This window comes from Rutidosis leptorrhynchoides, chromosome 3, assembly GCF_046630445.1.
Source record: "Rutidosis leptorrhynchoides isolate AG116_Rl617_1_P2 chromosome 3, CSIRO_AGI_Rlap_v1, whole genome shotgun sequence".
Lineage (NCBI taxonomy): Eukaryota > Viridiplantae > Streptophyta > Magnoliopsida > Asterales > Asteraceae > Rutidosis > Rutidosis leptorrhynchoides.
In genome coordinates, this window is record NC_092335.1 from 416,348,186 (window position 1) to 416,360,567 (window position 12,382).

General features: G+C 34.9%; 2 protein-coding genes across 2 annotated transcripts; both read left to right on the plus strand.

Moving 5' to 3' along the window:
- The first annotated feature begins 3,198 nt into the window (after positions 1-3,198).
- On the plus strand, positions 3,199-8,937 carry LOC139901418 (probable tetraacyldisaccharide 4'-kinase, mitochondrial). Its single transcript, XM_071884136.1, has 11 exons — positions 3,199-3,377; positions 3,464-3,590; positions 3,721-3,732; positions 3,918-4,139; positions 4,530-4,679; positions 4,788-4,997; positions 5,175-5,234; positions 5,311-5,391; positions 5,501-5,650; positions 8,511-8,585; positions 8,848-8,937. The coding sequence occupies exons 1-11, from the start codon at positions 3,199-3,201 to the stop codon at positions 8,935-8,937; spliced, it is 1,356 nt and encodes a 451-aa protein (XP_071740237.1).
- A 355-nt stretch (positions 8,938-9,292) lies between these two features.
- LOC139897788 (dihydrolipoyllysine-residue succinyltransferase component of 2-oxoglutarate dehydrogenase complex 1, mitochondrial-like) lies at positions 9,293-11,736 on the plus strand. The gene is made up of 8 exons (XM_071880482.1): positions 9,293-9,362; positions 9,459-9,514; positions 9,597-9,641; positions 9,726-9,986; positions 10,133-10,227; positions 10,770-10,971; positions 11,101-11,295; positions 11,497-11,736. Exons 1-8 carry the CDS (start codon positions 9,317-9,319, stop codon positions 11,686-11,688), a joined length of 1,092 nt encoding a protein of 363 aa, XP_071736583.1. The 5' UTR covers positions 9,293-9,316; the 3' UTR covers positions 11,689-11,736.
- Positions 11,737-12,382: the final 646 nt, after the last annotated feature.

Sequence of the window (12,382 nt, forward strand, 5' to 3'; positions counted from 1 at the left end):
TACATTATCACACGTGGTTGTGAATTGGATAACCCCAATGGCGAAGGGTTGATATTGAATTGTGATGTGTTTAATTTTATGAATGGATATGTGTTGTCCAAGTTAGTGATATATGTGTTGTACGCTGACGGCTTTATGAATGGATATGTGTTGTCCAAGTTAGTGATATATGTGTCGTACGCTGACGGCTTTATGAATGGATATGTGATGTCCAAGTTAGTGATATATGTGTTGTACGCTGACGGTTTTATGAATGGATATGTGTTGTCCAAGTTAGTGATATATGTGTTGTACGCTAACGGTTTTATGAATGGATATGTGTTGTCCAAGTTAGTGATATATGCGTTGTACGCTAACGGTTTCATGAACGGATATGTGTTGTCCAAGGGTTAGTGATATATGTGTTGTACACTAACGGTTGTTACGAACACCGATGGGAAATTCGAGTACCATTCCTTTGTGCGATTGGTTAAGTTTGAGCGGTTTTACGCTCTGTTATATATATATTAATGTATTGTTGTGATGTAGCTAACCCTCCGGGTGTAGCTTATTGGCGTTGTTCACATCGTCGTTGGTGACTTACTTTATGGTTGTTGTTACTAGCTTTTTGCTTAGTGATTATACGGTATGCTTAGCTTAGCTTGCCTTTATGCTTGCATGCTCCGGTATGCGGTATTTGGTTATTCGTGTGGCGTGTCCATTTTATGCATATATATGTATGTAGTATATTCTCACTCACTAAGCTTTAGCTTACCCTCTCGTTGTTGACTTTTTTAATAGATTTGCATGGTTGCGGTGGCTCGGGTAAGCGCGGGGACTAGTGGACTTGCGTAGTTGCTTTAAAGGCATGCTTTTGGATTCGATTAGGATTGGGTAGCGTATCCCCAATCTCCATGCTCGGCCTTTATTTTGTATTACGAATCATGTGGTTGAAAACTTGTATTTTCGTACGAAAGTCGTAAAACGGCCGATGTGGGCCCGGTCTCGTAAAACTTATTTTATGAATGGAACGTGTTAGTTTTTCATATATGAATATGTTGTGAAAAGCGTTTTGTCTAAATACGTCGGGAAGTGGCCAATCTTTTTCGCGTTTCAAGACTTTTTGGACAGACCAGTTTGGCGCGCCGCGCGGGGTTCTGGCGCGCCGCGCCAGTAGCTGAACAAACAAAAAATTTTTTTGTGATACTTTAAGCGGGTTCGAACGTGGTTTGATTTGGGTTGTAACATTATACTTGTTGGCATCCTCAAGGTTTCATACGAGTTGGGAAATATTTGTCAAACGGATGTTTATTTCCACTTTGTAGATTGCCCGTTGTGATTTATTTTTCCATCATTGATAAGTGTTCCAAGAAATAACATTGTTACTTCGATCTTTATATTAAGGAAAAAAATAAACCAACAAAATCACACAAATCACGTTTTTTTTTATCGAATGAGAGGAATGAAACACAATGTTATTGCATGCCTCTCCAGAACTCCTATTGAAGTTGTAAGTTTCGGGTTCAATCATTGGCAATGTTCACTTGAGCTTAACTAGGAAGTTACAGTGGAAGGTGCTTTATCTAATATCGGGGTGACGTTTGGGTTTTCGATGTACAAGGTTTACCTGCTATGGGGGAGTCAATGTGCTCGTTCATAGGGGGTTCCTCGTTACCTAAAAAATGAACCAAAAAGCACCGGAGTAAATGAGATACAATCTGGTTTCCGAATCTGCATTACCACTTGAGCGTTCATGCCAAGAAGACTAGTCAGACGTAAACATAAACAGGCATGTAGATATGCGAATGGCCCGTCAAGCAAATCAAGATGTATCACCACCAAAAAAGATTTGATCGTTATAATCAGGGGCGAAACTACATGGGGGCGGGGGGCGCCTGCCCCTAGTGGATTTTTTTTTTCAGTGTAAAAATTTTGGGTTTTTCTATTTTGCCCCCGGTGTTTTTTCTTGTCCCAAAACTTACATATTTTGCTCAAAATTCTCCAACTTTTGCCCGAAAATCCTCCAAATTTTGCTCAAATACCTTCAAATTTTATCCAAAAACCTTCATAATTTGCCTAAAAAGTTCAATTTTTCCCCCAAAACCTCCATATTTTGTTCAAAAAAATTGCTACTTTTTTAGTTTTTTTTTTTTTGCCCCCGCTGTAAAAAATTTATAGTTCCGCCCGTGGTTATAATCCACTCGTGTAGTACAAATGGGGCACGAGATGGAAGGAATTTCAAACTCACAAGGAATGGTTTCAACAAGTTAATAATATACAAGGTTGGAAAAGACGTGGGACGGGGCCGAAACGTTAGCGACCTCAAAATGTCGCAACGGAAAAAACGGGGTCGAAACGGATGTTGACTAACGTTGACTTATAAATAAATATATAAAAATATATATATTTATATACATAAATATAAAGTTGACCGTTTTTCCGTTTTTGACCCTTTTTTTCCGTTTTTTTCCGTCTTTGACCGTTTTTTCCCCTTTTTTAGCGTTGTTGACCTTTTTTAAGCGTTGACCGTCTTTTTTGCCGTTTCAAGGCCCGTTGCAACGATACTAAGGCAAATCCGTTGCGGCGTCCGTTGCAGCGCCCGTTTCGGCCGTCTTTTACAACACTGATAATATATATCCAAAATAAGACGCCATATAAAGATATTTTTTTTATAGATATTAAACAATCTGGTTTTTAAAGATGTCACAAATCTCAAAAAGCAAAAAGTTGGACATTTATACTCAAAATGGATCCATGTTAAAAAATGGTTAACGGTTGAGGTATGTTTTGTTCAAGTTATTCATTCAATTTTGCGAGGACGAACATTTATAATCAAATGCACTTGGCATAACCCGATTATCAAGTGAGTGTTTTTTTTTTTTTTTTATACCGTTTTTCTAATCACTCTAACATGTTTTATTGCCAATATATGGATACAATATGTATTACTTGTTTCTACAGTACAATACGTCAATCTATATCTATACAATATATGAATTTATCAAAATCTTTGTTGGATATATTAGTACCCTTTCAAAAGAAGCTGTCATGTTTTATTTAGGCCTAAAGACTTCTGGTGTAACGGTTTTTGATAACCTATAAGCTTTGAGAGATTGAGAACAATTGTATAGGATTTTATTACTTTATATGAGGGTTTTATTACTTTAGTCTTCTCAAACACACTACAAAATCAAAAACATAACAAAAGCACATAATCAAATGGAGAAATTGAGAAGAATTGTAAATAAAATAGCATACACACCAATATCAAAATCTCACACACTTTCTCCCCTTTACCTCTCTTTAATCCCTATCCTTTTTATCTCTTCCAAATTTTACAATATCTCATTGTTCGTTCGTCGTACTCTCTACCACTTCAATATCCTCCCCAAACATAAGTAAGTTATCAATTTTATAATTTTTCTGTGTCAAATTTGATAATTATTATCTAGGGTTTTGATACATTTTCATAGCTGTGTTTCAGGTTACCGGTGCCGGTGATTAGCGTCGGAAATTTGACGTGGGGTGGTAATGGGAAGACTCCGATGGTTGAATTTATTGCTAACTTGTTCCTTAATCATGTTAGGGTTTCACCCCTTATTCTCACCAGGGTATAAACTATTTTTTTATTTTTATTCTTATCACTGTTGATTTTTATGGTCAAATTTGCTAATTTGTAAATGTAAAATTGATGTGCTTATATATGAATATTTGTAGCACGAGTGTTTTGTATTTGCATAGTTGTACTGTGAAGTATGTGGCAGTTTGTTATTGGCTTGTTAGATCTTTGTATCAGCTTGCAAATTTATAAATTAAGTTTTTCACTTTTTCTGTTTGACTTAAAAAGTCAAACTGCAGCTATTTTTTTAAGTACTTTTTGGATTTGCCAGAATGAGGGTGTAAAAAGTTTGTAAATTTGGATTTGAATTTGTGTTAAGGGTTATGGTGGTGCTGATGAAGCTAGAATGCTTGAAAGGCATTTCGATGGGACGTCTGTGAAGGTTGGTGTAGGTGCAAATCGAGCGACTACTGCTGCTTCATTTATTCACAGATATGGTTTGATTTGTCCTACTGAAGCTTCATGTTTTGAGAAACCAATACCTGAAAGCGGAGTTGTTTCTGACAAAATTGGTGTTGCAATTCTTGATGATGGAATGCAGGTGATATTAAAATTCTGTTTTTGGTTATATTTGGATGTACGCTTTGAAAATTATTATGTAGCGTTAAACAATTCGAATCAGATAGTTAACTTTGATAAAATTGTCTTTAGAAGATAGTTTTGGATATAATTATTTGAGAAATTTATAGATTTTTGTGAAAAGGATGTAAGATTTTTTGTTGCTACTAGTATGAAGATGAATATTGGACTCGAGTCAAAGATAATTTAGGTCACCATCTGAGGTGGACCCGGGTTACAATTTTGGGCACACCTATATTTTGTTTTGGAGTCTTTCTTTGGATCAATTATGCTCTCCAGCTTCATATATTTGGTATAGATTGGCGTTTTTTTTAAAATTAATGTGTGTTTCATGATTTTTTTTTTCTAACAGCATATTAGTATGTTGCGTGATTTTGAACTTGTAATGGTGAATGCATTGTCTCCATGGGGAAACCATCAATTACTACCATTTGGACCTTTAAGGGAACCATTGACTTCACTTTCACGTGTTGATGCTGCTGTAATCCATCATGCAGACATGGTATAACAAAATTTTATTACTTAATGAACTCTTAAAAACAAGAATGTTTTAAGTTTTTGTGATGTTAGCATCATTAAATAATAATTTATTTTTTTTGTAAAATTGCAGGTTTCGGATCAGAGTCTTTCTGTTATAAAATCAACCATTCTTGAAGTGAATCCGTTACTTCCCATATATCTATCTGCTATGATTCCTTCACATTTTTTAAAGGCGCCTAATATCTCATGTCGATTACCTTTAGGATTATTAGTCGATAAGACTGTTTTATGTGTTTCTGCAATAGGTTCTCCTAATTCATTCGTGCAGAGGATTCAGAAGGTACCATATGGTTATTGGACTCATTTAGTTTTGGATGATACATTTAAGTTACGTAGTAGTATAATCTTATTTCAAACATTTAATTATAAAACCGTAGCTAATAATGAAACAAGTCGAAACAGGATGAAATGCTCCCAAAGTGTTGAACTTGTTAAATTATGTTATTAAAAATTGCAGATGGGACCTTTGTTTATTGATCGAGTAGACTACAGCGACCATCATCAGTTTCAAAACAAGGTAAATAATTATTGTTATATCACAGATTTATGTTGGGTTATTGTTAGGTTATAAGTTTAGTCAATTTTAAATGTAGGACATTGAGATGATCAAAGCAAGACTTGAAGATCTTAAGAGCAAGTTTGGTATGAAACCCATTGTTGTTGTCACAGAAAAGGTTTGTAGGTCTTGATAAATCTGCTTCTTATTGTCAATACGATTGTGATTCAAACGGGTTTGTTTATTGTAATGTTGAATAAAGGTGCCTTGAATTTGGTTGGGTGCAGGACTACGATCGTGACAGTGAGATTCTTTGCAGGTTGGATCCTTTTGATGTTTTGGTGTTATGTTGTAAACTGCAGATTATACCTCACAATAGTTGTTCCGAAGATAGTTTTAAGAAGTTGTTAATTGGTTCGTTGAGTAAAGACTTAAGAGTACAATGTTATCTGTTTGATTCTGTTTGACTTCATTGATCTATAACTTGTGATATTTTTTAGTATTAGCATATATCAAGGTGGTTAGATCACGTGATAATTCGGTTAGTTTGTGTATGTAAAAATACTAGCTCTCCGTGGATAACATAAACAATGAAATAGCTTGAAGAAAAAAAGATGAAGATTGATTTGTTCATGGAGTGATGTAGATTATACTAGAATAGAATGAAGTAATTACGTTGTTTTTTTTTTTTTTTTTTTTTTTTTTTTTTTTTCTTGAAAAAAACATATTAACTTTTTATAAACCAAGACTCTAAAAACAAACAGGGACATACAAGAACAAACAAAGACGAAACACTAACAAACAACCTAACAAACCAAAAGGTCAACAACCAACTAAACAACTACCTAAACCATAAGGGCAACAAAACTTACAACTACAAACACAAAACTAAACAAGGCTACAACAACAATTGACAAAACATACAAAATACATATACACCAACAATGCACATAACAATCCGATGCCAAAAGAAGCCACACGGCTAACTACACGCCACTTATATGTCGCCATTAAAGAAATTAGTTAACTAGGCATCATTAACTTTACGGGCCTTCTCCTTTTTTGGGATTGGACACCTGTTTGGAGTTTATAAGTTTTGCTTCGACTCGGTCCCATATGAAATCCTTCATGACTGACTCGAAAAAGCATGAATATCTACTCGTGGAAGAACCGTCGAAAGCTTCACCATGATTCCTCAAACGACACTTGTTTATACCTTTCCTGACTTCCTCCTTGGATTATGTTCGAGTCTGATGGATTTTTGTGACTGTGGTTTCAAGGTTGTTGTGACATCGTGGTTGTTCGACGTGGCGTCTTATTTTTTTCTGGTCGAGTACCTATTGTCCTCTCTCCTTCCGGTTGTGGCATTTATGTCAGGTTTGGGGTTTTCGGGGTGTAGTTTGAGTGATATGGGTGTTGGTTGAATTAGAGGGCTCTCAACAATAACAAGCTTCCTCACTATGATTAACCGTCACATCAGTGTTCAACACTTTCTCACAAGTATTGACCCAGAACTAAAAACACTACCAACCATGATATTTTATCAAATAAATTAGGAACCACTATATTAATAAATTAAAGAAGTTACAAGCATCAAAGCTAATTGTACAAGTAATAAAAACAAGAGCTTACGCGCTGCTATGTACTTAAGGAAGAAAGAAGGCAGGGCGAGGAGACCAGGGCGGAAGCAAGGTGGCCGGATGGCAGATTGGTGCCATCGGCGCCTTGCAGGGCGGAGAGGAGGGCGGTGGTGATGACATTATCGATGGGTGCACTCTTATACGGTGCAATAATTTTAACAAATTAAAATATAAAAAATAAAATAATACGGAGTAAAATAATAATCTAATCTTAGAAGGCCATCGTGTCTATATTTACATATTAACTAACAGACAAAAATTATGATTAGTAACTAGGGGCATTTTTGACTTTTCACATTTTTTTTATTTTTTTTAAACTTTAACTAAATTTCATTTTACCAACAACGCCCCCACATTTTAAAAATTCAAATCGACCCCCCAAACAGGGGGTAAAGTGTCAAATAACTATTTTCATAAAAAATCTTATATAAACCCCACGCAAATATTCAACGGGTCATATCTTCTCGCTCGCAACGAGTTAAATTTTTCCGACACCATCGTAAACTCGAAATAATTTTAGGAACGCAATGTCACTAGCTATATGCAAAACGGACGCTTTTTAAAAAACGCTAAATATTTGGGGTACTTTTCATACACGTTGATTTTGCGTTAAATTTTTAAAAGTCGACAATTTCATAACGAAACGCGGAGATGCACATATATTGTTAATTTAAAATAACATTTAAATCTCTCACGGGTTATACCTTTTAGTTCGACTCGAGTTGCGTTTCAACGACATCATCGTTAGCCACAAAATAATTTTACTAAACGCAATAAAATACATTGAAAACCGAACCCCCGGCGCGAAGCGAGGGTTCGATGACTAGTTCAGAATAATAGTCAATAGTCAAATATAAAACATTTCAATTTATTCAACTTACCACCTTCAAGAAACAGTCCTTCATTCTCGGCGGCCCCTTCCTTCCGATTAATTCTCGCATCTGCTTGCGTATTCAATCAATTCTCTCATACAAGATCCACACCGTTTTTCAGTACGGTAATTCAGTCTAACCATTAACATTAACATCTGCTTTAATCTTCACACACCCTTTATATTAGGTTACCGCGCTCCATGTATGAATCAGTTCATTATAATATTATTATATTCTTCAAATTTTGTCTACACATCATGTTTTGACTCTTTCGTTATACGTTTTTATTATTTACGATCCTTATAGTTGTATAATATTATATATAGAGTTGAAGCTAGCTGCGATGTTAGGTGTTTTCCGGCGAAAAGTCGTTACCGGAAGCTCTTCTGCTTCGGTAAGTTTAAATTCCGTTATCAATCGTATTTTGTTGCGTTTAGATGTGTATGTATGTATGTATAAATTATTATTAGCAAGTTATACTGTGTGAATTGAATTTTCAAATAAGAAAATGCTGTTTATTAATGATGCTATATGACAAATCTAGTATTAAAAAAGAGTTTGGAGCTGATAATTGAAAGCAAAAGGAAATAAAATAAAATTTAAGTTTGTACATTATTGTAGAATATGAAAAATTTAAGCAGTCCTAGGTATAGTTGTTTGAATATTAGATGGATTATAAAATTAATAAGTGAATAGAATATTTATCCAAGTATGGACTATACAGTAATATTGAAGTTGAATAAATGGATCGGTGCTTGATGTTAATTTACTGTATTTTTTGACAGATCATAGGGAAATCATGGCGAACAGCTCGCCCTGTACCATCTACATCCACAACTTGTTTTTCATCAGAAGGCGAGGTACTACCGGTTGTTTTATTTTTCAAGCGCTTGTACCAAAGTAATGTTGTTCTTAAGCAAAGGTGACAATGCCAATTTCCTAGGTCTAACTTTTTAACTCGTGTATAGGTATTAATCCATCCTGGAATTTTTGGGAATGTTCGTAGTATATATCATGTCACAGGTGGTGTAGTGAATTCAAGGCCATTAAGGTTGGTGCACAATTCTATTTTCTTTTCTTGTTAAGAATATTAATATCAATATACTGTTGATGAAAATTTAGAAGCATGATACACTGAGCCTTATTGACTGGATTATGCGTTCATCACTTGTTCATTTGTTAGATTGGTTAATGGCTGTTGATGCATTCTAGTGCACGTGTTCTAACTATACCTCTTTTGTTAATAGAGAAATTGTGACCAGTCTTCAGCCATCTATCACCATACAAATGCAAAGCAGAAAGTTCTCATCTGAAAGTGGTACCGTATTCATATATTTAGTTTACTGTCGGTTCATTTATTTGTATTGCAGTGTTCATATATCTTTAAAATGATAATACCAATGCATGTTCATATATGATGATTGAAAGTCTTTCACCTGTCATGTCATGGTTGGATTTTAGAATTTTAATTCAGTAAGAGATGTCGTGTATGCTTAGCTTTACGAGTTACGACTATGTTATTATTATCACAGTACTTACAACATAATATTGTGTTTTTTAAGGTGATCTGGTTGATGCTGTTGTACCTTTCATGGGCGAATCTATAACTGACGGTACACTGGCAGCTTTCCTGAAGAGTATGTTCCTCTCTTTGTTTCACAGATATTTTATTATTATTATTATATTTTTATAATTATTTACAGTTTCTGTTTCTATCACTTTACTTGGAGCAGAACCTGGTGACAGGGTGGAAATTGATGAACCAATTGCACAAGTTGAAACAGACAAGGTATTCCTATACTTAAGCTAGAAGTTTTTGAACTTGTGACCACATGTGTTGTTTTCAACACTAATAGTTGCTTATGTCACAGGTGACTATCGATGTTGCTAGTCCTGAAGCTGGTATAATTCGAGAGGTAAAGTATTATCAATTTTGCTTCCCGGTGAAATAATTGATGTTAAAATTTTGGGGAAGCTGAAATTGACTTTTTACATTTTAGTTCATAGCAAAGGAGGGTGATACAGTTGAACCAGGTACAAAAGTTGCTATCATCTTAAAGTCTGCAGAAGGTGCAGCTGCCCCACCCAAGAAGGCACCTGAAGAGGCTGTTTCTCAGCCACCTCCTGTTGCTGAAAAGGAGAAGCGAAAAGACGAAACTGCCCCTGTCATTGAGAAGCCTAAGCCAGCTTCTCCACCACCACAACCTTCTAGAACCTCTCCATCAGAACCCCAACTTCCTCCTAAAGATAGAGAACGACGGGTGAGTGTCATATATAATATCTTTTACTGATGCTATGATCATAACTGTTCAGATATTTTTTTTTAATTTTGTATTCCATATATAATATATGCACTTTTGGTTAATGTTATGCTTATAGATATGTTTAATGTCTTGCTCTATTGCAGGTTCCTATGACCCGTTTAAGAAAACGAGTTGCTACACGTCTAAAAGATTCTCAGAACACATTTGCTTTGCTGACGACCTTTAATGAAGTTGACATGTAAGTTACAGTTGTACATTCCTATCAACTACATGTTTTCCAGGTGTCTTTAGGGCTTTGTAATCCATTCTTGTTAGCAAATGAATAAACTATTTATAACCTGCTAATGGTATGGCTTTGAGGTAAAGTTTTGTTTTGTTTACGTATAAATTTGGTTGAATCAGGTTATGTTTGTAATTGGCCAAAACGAGAGTGGTCTTATGGGTTGAAACATGAAAGTTCCTCGTTTATACTATTATACCATACATCCTCCTATTGCTTTACCCAGAGCACTTAATTTTTACAAAAATGATATAATATGTAGTGGGTCACTCTTAATGACCCAATCCATTTCGGCTTGTACAAAAAATAACCATTTTGATCCGTTATCCAGCCATGGTGACTTGTTCATTTTGTAAATAGTAGTATAGCTGATTGTAACAATTACATGCTGTTTTAGGAGTAAGATCCATTTTGCGTCCACATTGTAAAATCTAAGCGGGCTGTCATTTGTGAGTGAATAAAAACCATTTTTCTTATTATCATATGGTTGTTAATTGCAGGACCAATTTAATGAAACTTCGTTCTGAGTACAAGGATGCTTTCTTAGAGAAACACGGGGTCAAGTTGGGACTGATGTCTGGATTTGTTAAGGCTGCTGTTAGTGGACTACAAAACCAGCCAATCATTAATGCAGTTATTGATGGAGATGACATCATATACAGAGATTATATTGATATCAGCATAGCTGTTGGTACTCCAAAAGTAAGCTTAAAACATTTGCATCTTGTCTAAAATCTGTCTACCAGGACACTTCATTCATGCTCATTTGCAATTATAACAAAGTTGTGGTATAACATTGAAATTTCTTTTGTTATTTTCCTTTTTACTTAGGGACTTGTTGTGCCAGTAATCCGAAATGCTGAGAAAATGAACTTTGCCGAGATAGAGAAAGAGATTAATAGTCTTGCTAAGAAAGCAGTTAATGGAACCATATCCATCGATGAGATGGCTGGAGGCTCGTTTACAATCTCTAATGGTGGCGTTTATGGAAGCCTTTTAAGCACTCCTATCATTAATCCTCCTCAGGTATCCATTTATTACCAAATAAATTTTATCATTAAATCATGTTAAGCAAAAAATCAGATTATTATCAAAATAATTTTTACCTTTTGCGTTTTCTCATTTTTCATAAGAAAGTGTAAAGGAAAATGACAAACAACTAGTCATGTAATAATCAGTGCATATATTAATATATGTTTATTATATATATTTATTATTGCAATGCAGTCTGCAATTTTGGGTATGCATTCAATTGTGAGCCGGCCAATGGTGGTTGGAGGAAACATAGTCCCAAGACCCATGATGTACATTGCCCTTACATATGATCATAGGCTAATTGACGGAAGAGAGGCTGTGTTTTTCTTGCGTCGAATTAAAGACGTGGTTGAGGATCCAAGGAGGTTGCTTCTCGACATCTAAATAAAGGCCACACGACTTCATTATGTTGGATGTATGTTGAACTCTGGTATACTTAAGGTTTTATCTCAACCGGAATAAATACTAAAATTTTTGTAGGCTTTTGCTGTTTTATCACGGCTAGCCATGTTTGTGTTTGATGAGTATAAGTTACACTTGGAAGAGTTAATTGTTTCTAATTTACACTGCCCAAACAATGCATTGTTGGTGTTCGTGCCATTAGTTTGAGCTATTTATCATAATACATTATTAATTTTCTGGAACGACATTTGTGGTGATAGCTTATCTTTGCTCTATTGGGTAACTTTTAGTGTCTTGATTACGTTTGTTTTTAAATGTAAGGGTTCTAGGTACTTTGTTGGTCATAATCCTCCAATCATGTTGTGGTTTTCCTCCCACGAAATATATTTCGACGTTATCTCGTATATTGGGTTGCCTGGGAGGATCTTAGTTCATGCTAGCACATTGAACTATCATATTGGAAGACCTGCATTCCGGGCTCATGTGGAAAAGATGGCCTAAGTACCCAACAATCTATATCTATATATAATCTGAGACATCATCATTAAGCTAAATTACTTTTTACTTTTCATATTAATGATGTCATAATTATATATTAATTTAATTAAAAAATAATACAAAATCTTTTATAAAAGGAAATATTAATCTCTCTTAAATTATAATTTAATTTTTCTAA